At 39.5% G+C, this 21,950-nt stretch overlaps 1 protein-coding gene across 1 annotated transcript in view; it reads right to left on the reverse strand.

The window, feature by feature from the left end:
- ABLIM2 (actin binding LIM protein family, member 2) overlaps positions 1-21,950 on the reverse strand; it is a gene marked incomplete at both ends in the record, with an annotated part of 45,630 nt that overhangs the window by 16,086 nt on the left and 7,594 nt on the right. The window contains 3 exons of the mRNA XM_009875571.1: positions 13,623-13,716; positions 15,494-15,620; positions 20,365-20,480. Coding sequence (XP_009873873.1) covers positions 13,623-13,716; positions 15,494-15,620; positions 20,365-20,480 — 337 coding nt within the window. The remainder of the gene's footprint in view (positions 1-13,622; positions 13,717-15,493; positions 15,621-20,364; positions 20,481-21,950) is intronic.

Genomic DNA, 21,950 nt, shown 5'->3' on the forward strand with positions numbered 1-21,950 from the left:
AGCCTCAACAATTCAATTGATTTAGCACAGCTGATACAATTCCGCAGCTGACACTCTCTAGAGGAAATCAGTTACTCTTTTGCTAAAATAAACCGTCAGAATACATTCTCAGATAACATAGATGCATCACAGAATAAAATCTTTTTCCCAAAATTTAACAGTGCAATGAAATACATCATTTTAATTCACTCTATATAGTAAGTAATATCAACTAGCTCTAGAATGGCACAGAGAGCTCTTCTATAACTTATATACAATGAGGGGAGAAAGGTATAGTGATCCTTTTGCTGATGTCCACCAGTATAACTCCAATGGATTTTGCTTAATTATCTGAATTAAAATGGGAAATACTCAGATTTTTCATACAACAATTAGTGCTGACAGTGTTTTCTGTTTCCCCTCTTTATAATTTTTTTTTATTTTGTCCCTCTTCTAACTAAAGAGCAGAAGACAAGACATAGCAGAATCTTCATCACTATTTAAAACATATCACACAATCCTTCTAAACTGATGCATGAATTAACTAATAATATTCCTGCATATGTTTTTGATTAGATACCATAAATCCTATTTAAACCTAGGACCTGTGTGTGTTGGGTCTGAATGTGAATCGTAACCTCATCTGGGTACATGGCAAGGAGGCTTTCATCAGTGTCCCTTTCTCCTCTCTTCATATTATTTCAGAGGCTTCCTCTCATACACGAACAATCAGTTCCAGCAGAATCCAGAAATTTTATAAGCTTAAGGCAGAAACTGTTTTATATTTTCAGCTTATTTGTAATGATGGCCTCATTATTTTTTCTCTTCTTGGTTATATTGATGTGAGGAGTTTAATAAAGCAAACAAATTCCTAACCATATGGTTACTTCTTCTTTGCACAGTTTGAAAGCTTAGTTTGACAGATTGTTGTCTCAGTGTTTAATAAAATATCAACACACACAGCACAGAAGAAGTGACATTCATCTCAGAGAGATCTCTTACGGTTCAAGTGCTAGATTGGAAGAAACCTCCTCAATATCCTACATTTGCTTTGAGACTACAACAGGTTTTTGTGCCCAGGCATCCAGATGTGAAGAAAGCATTCTTATGAAGATTAATTTATAGATTGTCAACTGAAATTTCAACAAACCTGAATAGCAAAGCATGGACGTAGCAACACAGTGCATGGACGTAGCAACACAGTACATGGCCTACAGTGTAAATTCTCTTCAAGTCACTACACCAGCTTTCCACAATCACCAAATCCAAGTCTTGATATGTAATTTAAAAATGGAGTCAAAACAGTCCTTAACACTCTGAGACAAAGTATTATGAATTATTTCATTCCCTTTAGGTGTGAGGGACTGCTCTGAATGGTAGAATTCTGCATAGCAGGCAGAGCCTTCAGGGCTGGGTCACAGCGAGGAACATTCTACCAGCAGAGCTGAGGATCTCCCACACTTCCTGCCCTAAGCATGGGGGCACCACGGTGTTGCTGCCTGTCCCACAGCACTTCACTAAATAGGCCCACACCTTGCTTAAAACTGACAAGAAATCTCTGCAACAAAGTACATACAACTCTCTTTTCTCATTTCTAGTAACTCCAGGGTTTGAACTAGATAAAAGAAGAATGAACCCGATGCAATCAGCATGAATCACAATCATTTAATGCACAACTTGAAGACAGTAAGGAATGCTATGCTAAAGTCTGCAGAGCAGTATGAACAGGAGGCCCAGGAAACATGCACACTAGCAAAATCAGAGTAATTCATAGCAAAAGGAATAACCTTAACTAGTTAAGGTTGTATTCTAAATTAGCTGTCATCACCTAGGAAAAATCACTACATTGTTGTAGACAGCTCAGTGAAAGCCTCTGCTCATTCTCTGGCCATGGCTGCAATAACTGATGAAGTGGTAGAATATATAAAAGATGAAATGTGTAATAATTGTACATGTGTCACAATGACATTTCCCATCCGGCCGCTCATGCTGTTGCTAGGAGTGTGACTGATGTGAGTTTTTACTGCAGTTGATGTGCAAGAATTGCTTATGGATTGACACAAGGGACTGAACCAGAGCAGCCTAAAGCTCAAAGCCTGAGCTGAGTCCTGGAAAGAAGACTCAAGATTTCTGACGACTCTCTCACCAGTGAAGTCTAAGTACATCCTATCTCACTGCATTACTCAGTAAAGTAGGTAGTAAACGGAAGAAAAAACGAGCCAAACTCATTTATTGTGTTAAATAAACTTGTAACTATTTGGTTCCTCTCTGGAGAATGAAAAGTTTTCAGTAAACTTTTTCCCATAAAACTAAAAAAAAAATAATAATAATCTATCTTGTTCAAAATGCACTGTGGTAACCAAAATCTTCTACCGCTGGGAGTAAAGAGTTTGTGGAAGCAAGAAAAGGTTAGTCAGTTGCAATGATTCAATCAAACTTACCTTCCATGTTAAGGGTACATCTTGCTGTAATAGTGCATTATTACCACTGAGTGTTATCTACTGAGGTAGGTCGAAATCCTGCTATCCTCGCACTCCAAATGAAGTCCTAACTGTATCCTATCCTGAACAAAGATAAAGGAAGTCAGCCTACAAAACACTGAGCCTGCTCATATGCTGTAGTGGTTTGCCCCTGGCTGGTGGCGAGGGGCCCACCACAGCCGCTCTATCACTTCCCCTTCTCAGCTAGTCAGGGGACAGGAAAATATAACGAACGGCTCATGGCTCAGGATAAAGACAGGGAGATCCCTCAGCAATTACCATCACGGGCAAAACAGACTCGACTTGCTGAAATTAACTGAATTTATCACCAATCAAATCAGAGACGGGCAAGAAGAAATAAAATAAAATCTCAAAAATTACACCTTCCCTCCACCCCTCCCTTCTTCACAGCCTTAACTTTACTCACAATTCCTTCATCTCTCTGTGCAAATGCTGCAAGTTTTTTCTTCCCACTTCTTAAATATGTTATCCTACAGGCGTTACCACTATCACTGATAGGCTCAGCATTAGCTAGCTGTGGGCTGGTTTGTCTTTGGAGCTGGCTGGCATTGGCCCTATTGGACCTAGGGGAAGCTTCTAGCAGCTTCTCTCAGAAGCCACCCCTATAGCCCCCCTGCTACCAAAACCTGGCCACACAAACCCAAGATATATGCCAAGGCACGGTGCAGCTGCACAACTCAGAAACAAAGCCTACAGAAGACTTGTATAAAACATTCTCAGTTAAAAGCTTTTCATATGGAACAAATTCGTTGGCGAGCTGGGTCATCACCAGACAACCACCTGTTCAAGCAACGGGAAGCACAAAAAAGCAGAAATGCAATGAGAATCAACAAGCCTTTCGCTCAGGCAGCTTCTCACCTTGAAATGAAAGACTAAAGCTCTTATGAAAGACTTAAGACTTTACTGCTGCGTGTTCAAGCGGAAGGGATTTACTGTTTGGGATGGGAAGGGGGAAAATGCTTAGATACTATAGTGATGGGTCAGAGTTTAAAACTTCAGTCAGACAATAAATTATTCTAATAGCCAGCAGTAGAAATATAATTCAGTTTAAAGTTAGGAACTGTGCTAGTGTAGACAAAATGATAGAAGAATTCAGATTGGAAAGGACCTCAGAAGTCATCTAATCCAACCTCCTGCACAAATTGATGCTCAATTCAGATCAGTGTGCTTAGGAATTTGGCCAGTCAGATACTGGAAACCTCCAAGGACACAAACTGCACAACCTATGGGGAGACTGCTCCAATGCTTAGTTATCCTTACAGTGATTTTTGGTTTTCCTTTTTTTCCAGTCAGAACTTCCCCTCTTTCAAATTATGACAGTTGTCTCCTGCTCTCTCACCATGCCCCTCAGTAAGGAGCTCATCTCCACATCCCTGAGGGCTTTCTCACAGGTATGGGAACGCTGCTACTAGGTCATCCTTGCCCAGGATGAACAAGCCCAGCTCCCTGAGCATCTCCTCATGGGATATGTGCTCCAGTCCCTCAACTATCGTGGTGGTGGTTCTCCACTAAACTCACTTCAGTTACTCAGCATCTTTTGCTATAGGAAGGCACCAAGCTGGATGCAGTACCCAGCATTCAGCAAACGATGAATAAAAGAGAGATATCTTTAATCTACTGGTTGTGCTCCTGTTGAAATTGCCCTCTAGGCTGGTGGCCTTTGTCACTGTCAGGGCACCCTGCTCTGAGGTTTAGCCAACTGTGTACCATATCCCATATGCATTTCCAAGCACTGATTATTGAACGTAAGACATCAAAATAAATCAAGATGTGCTTGATGGAAATACATCATACTGAAAGAGAACACAAAATCAAGATGTAACTTGTTGATGAACACATTTGCTACCACATTCAGCTCACATCCCTGGATTCATACGAGCAGATGTTCCCATCAAGTTATTCCACCTACAAGGCAGGAATCAGGGGTTGTTCTTGCTTCTTTCTACCTTGTAACACATCCCTCCTGTTCTTGGCCAGCACTTCAAGACAGAATCATGCAATGTGCAATAGCAAAGGCTATGTAAAATCTAGGGCCCAGGTGTTTGTCCTTCCCTCTTTATCTCAAGAATACCACAGAGAAGGTGCACAGTATCGCACCATCAAGTGTTGTTCAATGGCCACGTGCTCATAACTCTGCCATTACATCCATGTAGTAGCATATTATGTGGTCTATACTGGCTCCATAAACGGGATTCTACAGAGTGTTTTCAAATTAAAGTGATGACATTCAGAAATTCTGATAACCTTTGCTGCTTGGAGTAGAATACTGTGCTCAGTTACCAGCTTCAATTGTAGCCACGTAAAATTTCTATTCACATTTCTAACAAAGGCAAAGTTTTGCACATGCTGGTGAAGAACTTCAAGGATTATTCAGTAATAGTTGTCTACAATAATGGTTAAATTAGTAAACAGCTGTCATGTAATCTACTGAGTATGAAGGGACAGCCAACATTATCAAGGCAGAGATACTTGGCAAAGTATCTATTGCTTATGTTATCCAACAGTGTCAAGGAGATAAAAATGTGAGAGCCAGAAGACAGGGAGAGAATTATGTGGAGGAAACCTCTTACTAATTCTCTTAGTCACAGTGGACCTGACTCACCACTGACTCACTTCAGCAGTGTGCCATGGCAAATGAACCATTTTCAACAGGGTTTACATAGCGTAAATGTAGTGTAATGTTTTGAATCAATCCTTCTCCTCATCTTCTCTTTACTGTATTAATTTATCATCCCACTAGATGCCAAGAAACAGTCATGTGAAATGTTCAGTTCATGCACCTGCAGCATTACTTACAGCTTTAGCTGTCTCACACGTACAGTTATTTCATATTGTCTTGGTTCTGGCTCATCCTGCTGTACTTTGCAGAGCCTTGAGACTTCCCACCCACATTTGAGTCATTTCTACTGCCTCCCACGCACCCTTTATTCTTCCAGGTATAAAGTACAGATTGAATATACCGGCTAGGACATTTATCTCAGAATGATAGTAACTTACTATATACCGGACCCTCAGAAGGAGAGGTTTCTAATGCTTGCAAGAGAAATGAAAAAAAAACCCACAAAAGTACTTAAAAAACCCTAAAGGGAATAATTAATAAAGAGAAAGAAGAGGAAGAAAAATCATCACTATTACAACTGTAAACTCATTCTGTGACATCTGCAAGCACCCTCTGACTCAGGAGCACTCAAGCCCTGCCACAGTCAGGCAAAAGCTGGAAAAGGCCAATAGTATGTTTTTTCTACAGAATTTGGTACATGATCTGGTAAACCAAAATGGTCTGTCATACCAAAAATCACTGATTTTGCACTCAGTTGCTTTTGTTATACAATGAGCGATCTGTCCCTTTTGTCTTTTACTTCTCAGCTTTGCAAATTTTTCTTGCCACCCACTGAGACTAGAAGAAGCTTCTGTTTTCCATTTGCTCAACAATCTCCATTTCTTCTCCACTTTCCTCTCCCACTCCTTAAAACCTCCTTATGGGCCAAGACATGTTGCAGCTGGCTCTCACTTCTGCCATCCCTTGATAGGGGAGAGGGAGTGAAGATGGAGAAAGATGACTTACAGACTTAATCCCCTTTCTTTTTAACTTCGCAGCTGTGCATTTAGCCCACCCATTTCAGATGGGAACAATGAAGCTGCAACCAACACCAAATAGCCCTGGGGAGGCAGCATGATTTATCAGACAAAGCTAGCACACGCTTTTTTTACGCTGGCCGTGGTGATCCTCATTCTGTGCCTGAATAAAGACTGATACTTTGGATCCCCAAATTTAGCTAGGACTAGAAATACTGCTGTCATATGCAGAACTGACATTAATAGTCCCTCTTAGAAGTAGGAAGTTGCTGCTTTCAGACCCATCCACACATTTCACATTCAAGGTACCATTCAGAAGTTTCTAGTCTGGGGGGGAAGAAATCTGAACAAGCACAAAAGTGCTGAAGGCTGGCAGGATGACAAATCTTAAAGGTACAAAAAATGAGTCACATAGGCTGCTTTCCTGCTATTAGCAGACACACTGAACTGTTGTCACGTGGGCCAGAGCATCCTGGAGATACTTTATCAACAAAGCCAATTGTCACTAAGTGCACTTACTGCTGCACCACTGTCATGGTTACGGCAGAAAGCTGGAGGGAAGTGCTTGTGCTGTTGGCTGGAGCATGGCGAGGGACAGAGCACTGCTGACTACAGCGAGCACCAGGCATGAGTCAGGAGACAACCAGAAACGAAAAAAATCACACAAATTAATCAGATGAGGAACTGAAGATATCCCGAAAAAGTGCAACATTTCACACTGTCTAAATATTCAAATGCTGGCAAACAGTACTACATAATAACGCATCACCACAGCAACACATCACTAGAGAGGCACTGGAACTTGCACACTGTATGCATTTTCTGTCTGAGGCTCAGAAGGTGTTAAGGCAACTACTGGAATCACTGCTTTCATGCTTTAATTGATCAATTAAGATAGTTTAAGGTAGCCAATTGGTACCACACTTTCGTGAAACAGGAAAAGGCAGTGGACAGCATTCACCTGTCTGTCAGGCTCAAGTCAATCTGTGCACTGAAACTCACACACATACAAACTCACACAGGCACAAAAGCAGCACAGCACTACCAGCGGCTTTTTCCATATATACGAGAGAAATCCTCAACAGAAAAGCAAACAAGCAAATATAAAAAACACCCAAAACCCCTGCATCAGTCATTCTTTCTTCTGCATCAACCAGTTTCCCTCAACTTCTCTTTTCTCTTAATCAAAAATAGTTTGCAGAATTCCTTACTTTGGTAAAAATGTAATAGGCCTATGCTATCACCAAATGCTACTCGGTATTCTTCCTCCATAAATCTAAAACCTGGTTGACATGGCAAAGCCATTTCCTTTTAATATGCACTGTTTTTTCATGACATCAAAAATTGTGGTTTTAACAGTTCAGATGATAAATACAGATAGGTATAGATCTCCTTCTGGATAGAAGAAGTGGTTGAAAAAGGGAAAAGATGAGGGTAGGAGGAAGAGAAGTTGAATGTATCTAAAACCATACAACTGGACTACAGAACAGGCTAAACGCTAAGGTCAGAAACATTTGCATTTGCTATTTATTATGCTTGCTGATAGTATTTTTAATGATATCTGTTTTAAAGCAGAAAGTCTAAGGCAACCGTCAGTTAACACTCACTCAGCTAAGTTCAGACACTATACAGTGAGGATTAACCTGCTTTTGCAAACGAGCAGCCCCAGAATGAAGGCAAGTGGCACCAAAACAGAGACGGTCCTCAACCTGCAAAGTGCCTCCCATCTCACCAAGCATTATGCATCAAAAGTGCTAGTTAATGTTTCCTACCTTAGATGGTTTCCTTTTGCGAGAGCTAATGCTGGTTTATGTAGACATATCTTTTCCAACAGTTTTCATTCTCCTCTTGTGATGGGAGAGAGCTGGTGCAGAGAGCAGCTTCTAACCGAAGATGAGCACTGACACTTGGATCCTTTCGCAGCTCTGACAGCCTTTGCAAGGCTGCCCATGCTACAGGAAACCCTTCGCTCGTGTAGATGGAGCTGCTTTTATTGCACGTTTCAGTATTAATGCTAATATTAAAGGCTCCTCAAGCACCTTTCACACATCAGTAGGTTTTGTTGTTAGTGAAACAGCAGGGTAACAGACATTTCAGAATGAACCATTCTTCCACACTGCAGGCAGAAATTTGTACACCCTGCTGTAAAGAATTAGTCTCGTCTCTCTGCTATTCCGAGACTTTTGCAAAAGGGAAGGCAATTGATTTACAAAGTAGATGTGGCTGCAAACAAAAGCAGCTCAACCCTAGGGCAAAGTAAAAAATTAACTACAAAAAATAAGATTCATGTTTCAATTAATAAGTCACTGAGGTATAAGTGGCATTTAATTGACATATAAATTATTGACATTATCAGTCTTGTTCCTGCCTAGTGCCTACTGTATTTGTTCCCTTATTTTAAAGTAACATATGGTTGTGATTAATAGATTTAAAAAAAAATAATTATTCTTTTCTAGATATCTACACATACGTGTAAACCAGAAAAATGTTAACCCTTTCTTTCCCTGTATAGACTGAGTGCCATTCTCTTACATTAGGGTGTCCGACATAGCAGTTGGACTCATCTTGATGTTTAGTAAGTAATACAGCTGTTTTCATTAGCACTTGTAGGACACATTTACACCACAGCAACGTAGCTGTAGTTCACTGGACAATTGCAGAGAGAAGTCTAGTGAAGTGCTTACAGAAGCAGTTGTGTTGCATGCAAATAAGCCGAAAAAGACTTTTCCAAAAGCATAACTTCCACTGTGCTATACTGTCAACTTCTATTAACATGAAATTCAAAACATCAGCCAGTAGTGGTGGAGATGCAGCTCATTCTTCCGTTACCAGTAGATTTGGTCGTGCTACAAGGTAGCTCAGCCTGGCCATCGCTGGGCTGCAGTTGTTTATCCAAGCTACCACACCTGGCCCCCTCACAGCCTACACTGTTTGCCATCCCCAGGATGTTAGCAGATCCACAGAAAACAAAACACACTCAGTGCAAGAGATACCAAGGAAACTACCTTCTTTACAAACTGTGGAAGGGCTTACTATCACTGCAAAAGGTAGTGGTGAGGCATTATCTGGAGTACAATGTCCGTTGATGCTGAGAGAAGGTGGTACTAGCTAGGAAAAGATTGTGAGAAGGTCCACCGGCACCACCAGAAGAGCCTGGAGCTGGCTTTATGGAGAATTTGGTTCATTCAGTTTTGCAAAATAAAAGTTAAAAGGAACTAAGACTGTTCTCTGTAAATTCTCCTTAGAGTTCATCAATCAAAGGGAAGAAGATTAAAGAAGCTAAAAATCAATCTGTATCCAAAGAATTAGTAACCATATAGAGAATAGTTTAAAATAGAGAGGTGCTGGAATTGAGATAAAGTTTTTCAGTATCAGATGCTAATGAAATCCAGGCATGTTCCCCAGGAGGGGACCAGAAGTCACTGGTTGTCACACAGCTCCTCGACAGCCTTCCATGGCCTATCATGGGGGAAGGAATGGAGACATGCAACTCACCTCTGCCTCCTCCCAGCAAAACACAGCTAGAAGACTGATTCAAAATCACAAAAAATATAAAGTGTTTTCTTGATTGAAAGCAGTTTGTATCAGGCTCTGAATTATCATGTGAAATATAGTATATCTTTAGGAAAAAGGTAATCACCCTTATTTTGTCTATTTTTATGCTATAGTCAAAAGCACAAGTTGAGATTTTAACTAATAAATGTTTATTGTAGAAAAAGAGAGAAAAAATATTTTTAGTGCCAAACACAGAGAAACAGATTATAACACAACAAAAGGGGAAGGGCTGGTTATAAAAATCAACAGCTTGTTATTTTAAAATGTGTTTATTTTCTGTGTTATTGCATGATTTTAGCTATTGCTGGATTGGCAACAGAGTTACAACATAAAAATTACATTAAACCTTTCTTCTTACTAAAAGTTTTCAGTTGCACTGAATTTTAAGTCAAACTATAAAGTAAACTCCAGTGACCTCATTTAAGATGGTAGGTTTATCAGTACATAGAGTCAGGGATAAAGCAGCAATTTCTAGGTGAGGACTGATGTTACATTAAACAGCGCTCCATGCGCTTCATGGGCAAAGCAAACCTTGCCCATAAAACCACTGGCGGGCAGATTTTTTTTTTGTAAAAAAACCAGCAAAACTGTTGCCTTTAAAAGCAATAGAAGAATTTATGGTCTCCGTAAATTAATGGCTCAGCTAATCTGTGTCTTTTCCAGTACAAGTTCCCTGGGAGACTGGGGGCAAGCCAAGGTGGACTGGAGGGGAAGAAAGAAACAAGAAAGGAATTATAAGCAGAGCTATTCTGTGTTTAAGCTCATTTACTACACAGAATGAATCTGGCCCTCAGAAAACAGGCTGAAGGATGATTTTAAGTAACTAAATCACCATTATATTTGGCTGGCAACCTACAAAAACAGTCATATTTTTATAAGTTATCAGTAACTCACACTAGTTGACTCTCCCTTCCTCCTCTGCTGAATAAACACTTAAAATTAACAAGTGTTGGAAAGGGAGACAATATTCTAAAATCTGGGCAGAGAATAATTGTGGAAGCAGCTGTCGTCCTGACATTATCGCAGAAATCAGAGATGGAAAAAATCCTATTAGGTCATATAGTCCCTCCCTTGGTCATTGCAGGACTTTTCCCTAACGTAGATTTTCCAGTGCCTTGCCCAATCTCATTTTGATACTATCTAAGTGATAGCTTCCAGCAGCCCCCTTGGGAGACTAGCCCTCTGCCTAGTAAGTATTGCTGTCATGATTTTCCCCCATTTTAATACCAATTTGCCCTATTATTTCTGTGTATCGCTAGTTTATATTCAAGATGCTAAGAAGTCCTGAAAAATGTTTCAGTATTCCAGACGATTCCACAAAAAAATACAATCTACAATGAAAAACAGCCATGGTCACTTTTTTCTTTTTTCTTCCCCGCCTCCCCCAGCCCTCCTGACCAGGAGAAATACACACATACCAACAAGCCAGCCTGTGACAAACACACACCGAGTTCAATATCAGACAGACGGAAGAGATCAGCCCCAATTCCAAGCCTTTCGAACAAGTCCATCTGCTGCAGATGAACAACAAATGACTTCACCGCGTTAGCTATAGATACAGTTTCTGTGTTCCTTCAAATCTGTTTGCTTAAGTCGTGACTTTAAGTCTAGCTTCCTAATGAAATGAGGTATGCATGCTACCTCTTCATCTGACTGCTCTTCACAGTTAATGCTGAAACTCAAGGACCATTCAAAGTGATCCCCCAAAGGCTCAGGGAAATCACAGGCTGATCACCATGGAAGGAATCTCACACTATGTGTCACCTCTTGAGCATGCAAACAGTCAGTGGAAAAGTAAAGAAAGCTCTTGAGATACTTCATGTGGAAACAAAGGGGATGGGAGCAGGTTTTGGGAAACGTCATGAGGAACAGCAGAATGCTGGGACATAGGACATGCACCCACATTCAAGCTTTGCTAGTTTTGTTGCAAACAAAACAGCCTAGTTTCATACAGACCATAAAGTTTCCAGGTTGCTGCAACAAGGCTCCAGGCATTAAGTATCATTGTACCTATTCAAATGCATTGTCTGCTTCATACTAACTTCATCCTATCTTTCCTATTTGACAGTGACACTATCTGACACTGCTGTGCTTTTTACAGATCAGGAAAGTCCTTTCTCCTCATCTTTTTTAAAAAAAGATTTCAGAATCTTGGATCATTATATTTTGCACAGTTAAATGCCACATTTTTCAATCAAAGTCACTCCCAGTCTGCTCCAATACCAAAGTCAGAAGAGAATCAGTGCCACAGCACTGTCATCAGAGCACAGGGAAAGGGAGAGGAGTGGAGCATAGATACATTCACTAACTGCAAACATCACCTACAACTACAGTGATATATGTAAACAGGCATGGTAAAATTCCTACAATAGTTTTAAAGAACTAACTTCTCTGAAGTTTGTTAATGGAACATCTACAATAAAAACAAGGCCTTCTCCTCCCATTCAGCATGCTCTCATGAAGCAGTTAGAGGACACGGATACAGGCACACGTGCCCCCAGGTCCCAGGAATCCAACTCAGCACTGTTACTACACCAATCTTGAAAACTCTTTTTTCTCTTTTCATCATTCACAGAGACAGTAAGGACTCAGCTTTTAATCACATCATGCCACATGCTGTTGTTTAACCACAGTAGAATACCACCAAATAGAAAGTGTATTTTTGTACAGAGATTTCAAGGCAAGAACCAGGTCAGAGAAACACGATATTGTGAAGTCAAGAGTCAGTACAAAAATTGGACATTCTGTTCCTCTCCCGTCTTAGTACTAATCATGCCTTGTAACCTGCGATGAGTAAGTGCACCCCAAATTTGCTATAGCTTTGACCATGACACTCCTCCCTGCATTCACTTTCTAAACCGTATTAAGTACCAGTTAATTAGCTTCAGTATCAAAGCAACCCCCTCTTACTACCTTTCATTCAGTGTCAAAGGATGACATCTCTTAAAACATGCAGCAGTTTCCACTGGTCACCTCTTATATTTTCGAAGTTTTTTTAATGTCTTCTTCTGTTTACCTCTCCCACTTGGGAGAGCTGTCTGTAAAAAGTGTTAGAGTTGCCTTTATAGTCTTTTGCATCCCTTATTACAAGTTCATTTTCTCAGATGCCTGTAAAAACATTTGATAATGGAAAAGCCTCCCCTGCCTAACCCCAACACTGTATCACATCATCTAGTATGGACTCATTGTTTCCCTCCACTTGCTTGTCAATTTCTACTTAGCTATCATTGTCCACCATTTGGGTAGTAAAGTCTTTGTACTACTCCTAGCAGATCTGTCTCTGGTGGAAGTCCTTTGGAACTTCTCCAGGCTTTCTTAATCAATTAAACAAGTGAACTGAGAAACCTGGGGAATCTCTTCCTAACTTCAGCAATGTAAAGGCTTCACAAGATACAGGGAAAGGGTACAAAGAAAAAGTGGATAATAGATGACATTGATATGGATGACAACACACTTAGATCCAAGGAGAAATGCTATTCAGGGCAAAGGAATATAAAAATTTCTGAACCCTGGTCAGTCATGTGGAAAACTCTTTTGCATAAATCGTAAGTATGCACCTACACTAAACAACTTTCTTGTTTTATAGAACCACAAACTCAAAAAAATCCCTGCAACATAGCTCATTTCTGAGTGTAAATATACATTTCAAATGATTCTGTTTTTCAACAGCATCATCTTAACTCTGAGGAACATAAAACAGAATCAAAAAGCAGAAATTAGAAAGGAATTAGAATTTGGTGTAAATATTAAAATGTGCCTGATAACCCACTCACTTAATACTTCTGCTACATGAACATTCCCCAGTACCACAAATATCCATCTATGGAGTGTGCGTATTATCAACTCTTTAACAAAACAAATCAACAAGAATTATAGAAAAAGGCCCTAGTATTTCATAAACATACCATTAAACTGTTGCATAAACACTCATTTGTGAGCATATGGCCACACTGGAAAGAGTAAGTCTCTTTGTGCACTCAAAGATGTTTTTGAATGACAGGTTCTCCTTACCTCGAGCACTCTTCCTGTGATATACTTTTCACAGTTGTCACATCTGATACCAAACTTTGCATGATAGTCTGTTTCACAGTATGGAACATCATCCCTAGGGAAGAACAACAGGTCATGTAGACATTGCTTTACATAGTCTTACAGATTTACTGGGAGATTATACAGCTAGAATTTGTTAATGCTTCAACACTTTATGGGGTATTTATGGACTTTCCCACTTCCCAAATGTTTGTGTTTATTAATTTTGTAAAGAACTGAATAGCTAATGAACTATTCTGGCCCCTTCAAGTCTCCTGTGATCCCACTTTCTTGCTTTGTTGCTGAATTCAGCCACCACTTCTCCCCTTGTCACAACACAGTCTCTGAGACCCTCATACCATTTGTTTTGATTATATTACTCATTAACTTCTTTCACGTGTTTCCTCCTCTTTGGAAAAGATAATTACTTGTACCTAGTATTCTTTTTCTCTTATTATCTAATTCATCTAATGTATGTATCATCTAACACTTATATGATCTAATCTTTTAGATTAGACTGCACAGAGTCATTTCTCAACTGAGTACCTTGACTGTAAGCCAAATTTTGATTAACATTTAAGTGTAATGACATTCCTGACTGGACTTGCTTAAGGACCATCCTGGATTAACCATCTCAGGAACCTGTTCCATGGAAGCCAGTAACGACTACAAGATTTCAATCTGAGCAGTAGAAGAGATCTGGCAGTATGTTCATGTGAAGAGTTATTTCACCACCACAACTGACTTAGGATAATTACAAAGCATGAAGAATAAAATTAGTGTGTTATGCCAAACCAGTCCATGATCAGACAGATTTGTTAGCAGAGACATAATTTTATTGGACATTTCCCTAGAGAAACATAGTAATCCATTTTATAGCATACAAGTTTGATTGCTTAGACTAACCTATAAGTTATCACAATAATTAATTGAATTAATTGAAGCCAAGATGTTTCCATTCTTGAGTTATTTTGTTTGGCACTTGTCTTTTTAAAAAAGGATTTCACAATAACTTTTTCATTACTATTTATGGGGTTTTTATTATTAAATAACAAGCAAGAAAAGCATTGTACCAAAATACAGCAGAGTAACATGACATTTGAGATAATGCAAAACCTTACTTAAGAACACCCTTTCATTAGATGTTATACTTGTACTAATGTAAATCCAAAGAACTTTTGAAAGTCAGTGGGACATTGTCTCTGAAACTCCATCATTTCTGGGCTCTGGTGACTGAGTTACTCAGCTGTTTAGGAAAATCTCATCACCGTATCAATACACTTCTCTGAAGCAGAAATTAATGCCAGGTGCCTTGGCCAGTGAAAGCCCTGTATCTCACCAGAGTGATACGAGCGTTGACACGGGACTTGGTCTGTGTGTGTGCTTTGCGCTGCCTCTCATTGCTGTCACCACATTCAGTCTGCATCTGACAGCACGAGGTTCTGGAGCACCACAAAAGCATGATATGTACTTCCTTAAAGAACTTTTTGAGGACATTTTTCCTTATGTGAAACACATGGAAAAGATAACATCCATTTGTTCAGATTACAGCATCACACAGAGCCAAGTCAGACATAGATAACTAAGGGCGTATCTACTGGGCTTTGAAGCACACTCCACCTATTCCCTTTTTGTAGCATTGCTGCTTTGTCCCTTCCAGGTAAAGGGATAAATTTGACTTTTACTTTTCCTCACTTCATTTCTTCTGCATCTAATACAATCTAGATAACAATATCTCATCTTTTATACACATCTAAACATACCTAAACAAAAACTAAAGGATATGCAACGGTAAAATAATTGTTTGCTATTAAAAGAATGCAGAAAACAAGTAAAAATGCACCTCAACTTACTTGCTGATGTACTCTGCATTCAGCAGCTTGCCACAGGTATTGCACTTAAAACAGCCCAAATGCCAGTGTTTGTCCAAGGCAACCAAAGACTGCCCATTTTTTATTTCTGAACCACAGCCCCCACAGTCTGCAAGAGGAAAATCCAACATGAGTGAAACACATACTTGAGAGGGTCATGCAACGATACTGGTTACTGCAGCACAAGGATCCATTGGTGTCCCAGTAACAGCTCACGCAGGCTCTACAGCTCGCTGGTGGCTGCACCCAGTGATGGGTGCAAGTGCTGCTGCCCTAACATTGCAAACAGACATGAATCATTCAAAGAAAAAACCTAATGACTTCGGTTTCTAGTGACTTAGGGTTTATTTTAATTTATTTATATGGTGTTTAAAAGAGGCAAAATTTCGCTGAAGTTTTCAAGCATTGCAAAGCAATCCAATCAAATTAATGAAAAACCTCCTAGAAGTCGTAAGATTAAAACAAATGATTGCTTCTTCATACTACACTTTGCTGCTGGATCTGGAAGCTTTACTTAATTATTTCAAAATTCTTTTTTTCAACCATGAGGAAAAAGCTAAGCTGAAAATCTGATGTGGAATTCTGTAACCAGTAAAAATACAACAGTACTTAAGAGGCATTACAAATTCCCGAGCAGTAGTGACATTATAGTACATGAAAGCGACAGCAGGCTACACAGTTATTATTTATAGAAATCCACTTATATAAAGTTCCAAAAAGTGACACCAAAAACTAAATGCAAACCATCATAACTGGATAACATTGGCTAGGCTATATCGATTAAACAGGCTGTACATGAACTAGTTATACTCCCCAGAAACAGCAATTGAAGACAAAACTTTTTGGAGGGTGTGGTTGCTTTTTTTTTTAAACGATGGATGCTTTTGATTATGCTAGCAAAAGCTAGAACTCCTCTCAGTTTCGACACCAATAGCCCACCAGTGAGTGTCCTGTTTATAGATGCTACATAGACACGGGTTTGAATCTGATTCTCTTTATCTCAGAATAATTCTCTAGTACCCTACAGTGTCCAGATTCTCATTCATTCTTTACTCTGTAGATTCTATGTATAGTTTTCTTCCAAAACCTTAAAATAGCCAGAATATGTGCAAAAATAGGGATAAATATCAATAATGAATTGATTCTAGTATAAGTATCTTGGCAATCCTTCTAATCTGCCATATATTCAATCCTAAGAGAAACCATAAATACACTTTTTATGAAGTCTTCATGTATACCAACAATTTGCTAGAAAAAACGACAAGCTCTGAAAGTCATTTGAAAAGGGATCTAGAAATGTCAGAATTGAAAAAAAAACCCACAACCCACAACAACGTCTTACATGGAAGAGAAAGATACATAAAGTATTTAAAAAGATTTATCTAGTCATTAAGAAAAACCCTAAACATAGGATCTCATTAAAATACTTAAACAGTCCTCTTAAAAACTTTCTGAATTAAAGTTCTATTTAGTTGGTTACATGACCCTAATGAGACATTCTGTTAGTGCAATTGTAAATGTTTCATTTCTGAGTGCACAACAATAAAGAATAGTTCTTATTTTCTTTTAATGGATTTGGAATGGATTAAAGGAGTAATAATATGTCTCTCTAATGTCACCCTGCAGAGCACCAATATGTGGAAACAAGCCCAGCACAAAAGCATGTGCATCACAGATCAGAACATTTGAGTTTTGCTAATAAAAGAGAACATTTGGGTATGTGCCTGGGTTTAGTCCCACAAGAGAATAAATACTGCAGTATTCAGAAATTTGCAATCATAAATTTGGTTTTGATCTCCCCTATACCAGGGGTTCTTCTGGCAAGCTAATTTAATCTCTCAATGGCTGAGGGTTTATTTCACAATCTCAGTACAACACCATGTGCTCAGATGTCATTTACCTTTCATCTGATTTAAGTTTGGGCGAGCAGAAATGCAGCATTTTGTGAGCTACTTCTTTATTCACAACTGCTTTTTTCTCCATTAAATTCCAGATAATTAAAAACAAATATTGTGGTTGCTATGTCAACTGTGCCTAGTGGTGCAACGTCCTTGCCTTCCTGTCTTGGATGCAGCACCCCTCGGTGACTCACCTACTTTCAACCAATAACTCTACAGAACACATCAATTTGCTGCTACATGTTGATATTCTTCTCTGAGTGCTCTTTCAACATCAACATTGCCACAAGAGGTTTTCCCAGCTAGCATTTTATAAATGAAACAAAACAGGTAGGTAAGTATTTATATAATAATAATAAAAAATTCAAGGACTCAGGCAAAAAGCAAATATTTGACATTCTTCATTTGTTTCAGATGTGATGCATAAAGGAGGTCAAAAACAAAGTGAGAGGATGAAAACAGAAAAAATAGTCAGAGCAGGCAGTGAGTCCCAAGAGAACACCTGAAAGCATTCTCGAGCTCGAGTCAAAGATGACTAACATACCTCATATGTATCGGGCAGTTCTGAGCCAGAAGCAAAAATACCATAAAAGGGGGTCAACATAGTACATGGTCTCTGGCTCAGCTTGCTTGTCACATGTTTTCATGTCCTACTCTTCTTTTACAAAAAAAATTTCTTCAGTTAAAATATTAAAGCTTTTCCAAGAGGATCGTTGTTTAAAGAAGGACACCCACCATTTATTGCTTTGTGTAATAACAGCTACAGACAGCCATTCTGGACTTTCAATTTTCCAGTTCAACCAAGATGTCTCTGACATTGCCTGTTTATTCCTGAAACACTGATTCTAGCCTAGCAATTACATGCTTGGTAAAGAGCTGGCATTACATATTGCTTTTTCACCTATGACATACTGATCTGAATGTTTCCCAAACTCTTAGTTATCTTTTTAGATATTTAATTTATTTTCTGTGCATTGTCATTTACCAGGCTCTTACACATCCTGCTACACATACATGCACACACCAACACATATTTGTGGCTGCAGTGCTTCTCCTTGAGCCATCAAAGCTCTATTCCCCACACCACAGAGGGATTATACCATTGCTACCCAATTTCCTGAGCACCCCAAGCTCCACAGCTCCTGTGTCAGCTGGGTGCTCCATGTCAGCATGAAAACAGAAGATGTTGGCCTGCAGCTGCACCGCAAGACACTGGGGAAATGGAGTAAGGAAAAGGTAAGAAATTATATAGTCTACACAGGTAAGGATATTTATCTGGGATCCTGGCCACATCATAGCATAATTTACTTGCAGGCCAGACATGGATTTCAGTTTGCCTTTTGAGAAGTCAGTATATCCATCAGATCACCACAATCAGTACATCATTTCAAAAGCAGAGCTGGTTAGTCTGAGGTGAAGAAGAGATCAAATTCCTTTACAAATCGAGTCTACAGTGAGCCAGGTATCATCCAAGTTTGAACCAAGACTGTTTCCACTGAAACCTACGAACGGATTTCATCCATTTCTAATGAGATTTAAAGCAGACCTGTATGTGATGTTTAAATACATATGTTCTGAGATTTTATTTGGGGAAAATAAATCTTATTTTGTTTTCTATAGCCAGGTTTTGTCACAAAGACAGGCTTCCAGTGCTGTTTCCCTTTGAGGCAAGTGGTTTGCTAAGGTTTGCAGGTACCTGTGCAGCCGGGACAATCAGTGCAGCGACCTGAGAGAGCTGGGGAAATGCAACGCAAGAAAAACTTTCCATATGTAAAGGGAAAGGGAATGTAAGTACATTAAACGATTCTGTATCACAAATAATCAAATGAACCTGTTCTGCCAGTACTCAACCAGGGAAATAATGTCCATTAAAGTCAAAGGCACTTTTCCCATATGACCAGGAGACAAACAGATGATAGGCTATTAAAGTATGGATCTGCAAATGCAGACAGACAAGACTGCTGAGGACAATCCCTCTCTGGAATAAGCGACAAGAGAACACCTTAAGAGAGAGGGCCATGCCCTCCCCAAAAAAGAACTGCATTAACAAGACAGGAATCAGCATAGCATCTCTGACTGCATTCCCACAGCAGCTTTCACTGATAAACCAGAGAAAGGACATGGTGAAAACTTCTGTAGAGAGATGCAGGGGGGAAAAAAAAACAGCAAAAAGTGAAAGATTTCTCCCTGAAGTGGGCTGGGTTCCTTATATAAAAAGATGAGCAATCTATGGGGCGCTTCCTCAGCCATGCCAAATCCAATCTAATCTGACGGGATAGTTATTAAAAAGATTTCTGTCTTTGCTATTTAATTGAATTGCTTTTGCTGTTTATTTACATAAAGACAGTGATTGACTCCCAAAGCATGGCAGCTCCTCATGAACAGATCAGCAGAGGAACAGAACTCATTGCAACAACTCTTACGGTCTGCTGACAAAAGGTGGTATGAAAAGTCCCCGATTCTTCTCTGTAGTGTTTGTAACTTCAGATAGCACATGGCAGTACTGAGGTCAAGGCAAATGTTCCTCTAGTCTTGTTGCAGATATTAACCCTTCTTGTGTAGTAGTTAGCTCATACAGTCCTGTCATTGATACTTACTGAAGCAATACTGGAACACTTACAGATCAATAAATCTCATATTGGATTTCATTTTAGCTGGAGATGCACTAAATCCTCAAAAATATTATGCTTTCTCCAAGTAATTTGATTTACTCCAGTTTTAATCAAATGTTTTGAGAGGTTCTGTTTATTGTAACCCTATAATAGCACTATTTGTGTTTCTTCTTATTATCAGACTTTCTGGAAAACTACCATATACTTTTTCACATTACTGTATTTCTTGACATCTTTTATGCAGCATAGTGGTAGAGTTCCAGTTACACATATTGGTGTAAAATTTTGTTCTTTAAACCTGTGCAGACTAAGAACTACGAAAAGAAAAGAGATCCCTACTTACTCCGCAGGTTCTGTACCGGGAAAGAGCCTGTGCTGCTGGAAGGGGGCAGGGAACATTTCTGGCAGATGCACTCCTTCCCATTAAAAGTTACCCGGTCACCCGCGGGGAAAGGCAGCCTACAAGAGAAGAAACAAAAGCAAACAGGTTACAGCCTCACACTTTTATTGAAATGAAATATCTTCCCACAAAGGAACCAAGTATTACTCTGGGTTTTTTTACTCTGCTTGTCCAGTCCTCATTCACAATTGTTCAGCCACTTCTTCAGTATCTAAAGATACAAAACCAGACAGAGCACTGAAGTCCAAATCCTTGTGTACATACGAAATGTAGTATCAGCGTTGATCACTAACAGGATCAGTTACAGAATGAAAATAAAATGGGCACTACAGGAAGTAAATACAGGCAAATGCAGCTGCTTTTTGTTGCTCAAACGCTGGTGACTTTCGGAAGTTAAAAAAATAGTCCTTGTCCTCCAAACTTTGATCACATCAAAGTTCCTCTCTTAATCCATATGCTCAGAAAGCAAATGTCGGTGATTCTCATAGGAGAAAATCTTTCTCAGTTATAAAACCCAAAGCGTCTACATTACTTGTTTGCTCTACTCAACAACAGCTCTCCTTACAGTTAATTAAATCCTTCCTTTTTAACAATGCCCTTAAAACAAAAAGCTTTCCACCATAAGCTTTGCCTGGGCACAGAAACTGCTGAGTTTTTTTCTCTAAGAGGACCAGATGGACAAATCACTTCATAATGCAGCAGAGGGTAGTGAGGATTTAGAAGCACATTTCACTCCACCCAAAGCTCATGTCCAATTAAATCCCAAGTGAGCTATGAAAATATGGCTTAAGTGGGGCACAAACATAGCACAGGCCTTCTGCCGCATGGTGAAGTCCATCCGAACAGATTATTTCATTAATATTTCATTAAAACTCTCTATGACATTCCCCCACAAACGTCATTAAATTCATACCAACTGAGAGGTTGTCTTCACTTCAAAAGCTGCACAAATAGTTCTTGCTAGGAATAAGAATATTTTGTTCCCTGAACAGACCAAGAGTGGCTTATTCTACATTTGTGTTGCATTTAAAAGAATCTTAAAAATAATCTTAAAAGTAATAAAACTTTAAAAGAAAAAAAAAAAGGGGAGTTAAATCCAGTTAGCAGGCGGTCATGAGCAGTGTTCCCTAGGTCTCAGTACTGAGGTCAGTCCTGTTTTACATTTGTATCAATGATCTGGATGATGGGATCGAGTGAACCCTTAGCAAATTTACAGATGACGCCAAGCTGGGCAGAAGCACTAATCTGCTTGAGGGTAGAGGGTCTGCATAAGGATCTAGACAGACTTCATCCATGGGCCAAGACCAACTGTATGAGTTTCAATAAGGTCAAATGCCGAGTCCTGCACTTTGGCCACAACAACCCCCAGCAGCGCTACAGACTTGGGGAGGAGTGGCTGGAGAGCTGCCAAGCAGAGAGGGACCTGGGGGTGTTGATGGAGAGTCAGCTGAATATGAGCCAGCAGTGTGCCCAGGTGGCCAAGAAGGCCAATGACATCCTGGCTTGTATCAGGAATAGTGTGGTCAGCA

Source organism: Apaloderma vittatum, unplaced genomic scaffold (genome assembly GCF_000703405.1).
Source record: "Apaloderma vittatum isolate BGI_N311 unplaced genomic scaffold, ASM70340v1 scaffold15978, whole genome shotgun sequence".
In the NCBI taxonomy this organism is placed as follows: Eukaryota; Metazoa; Chordata; class Aves; order Trogoniformes; family Trogonidae; genus Apaloderma; species Apaloderma vittatum.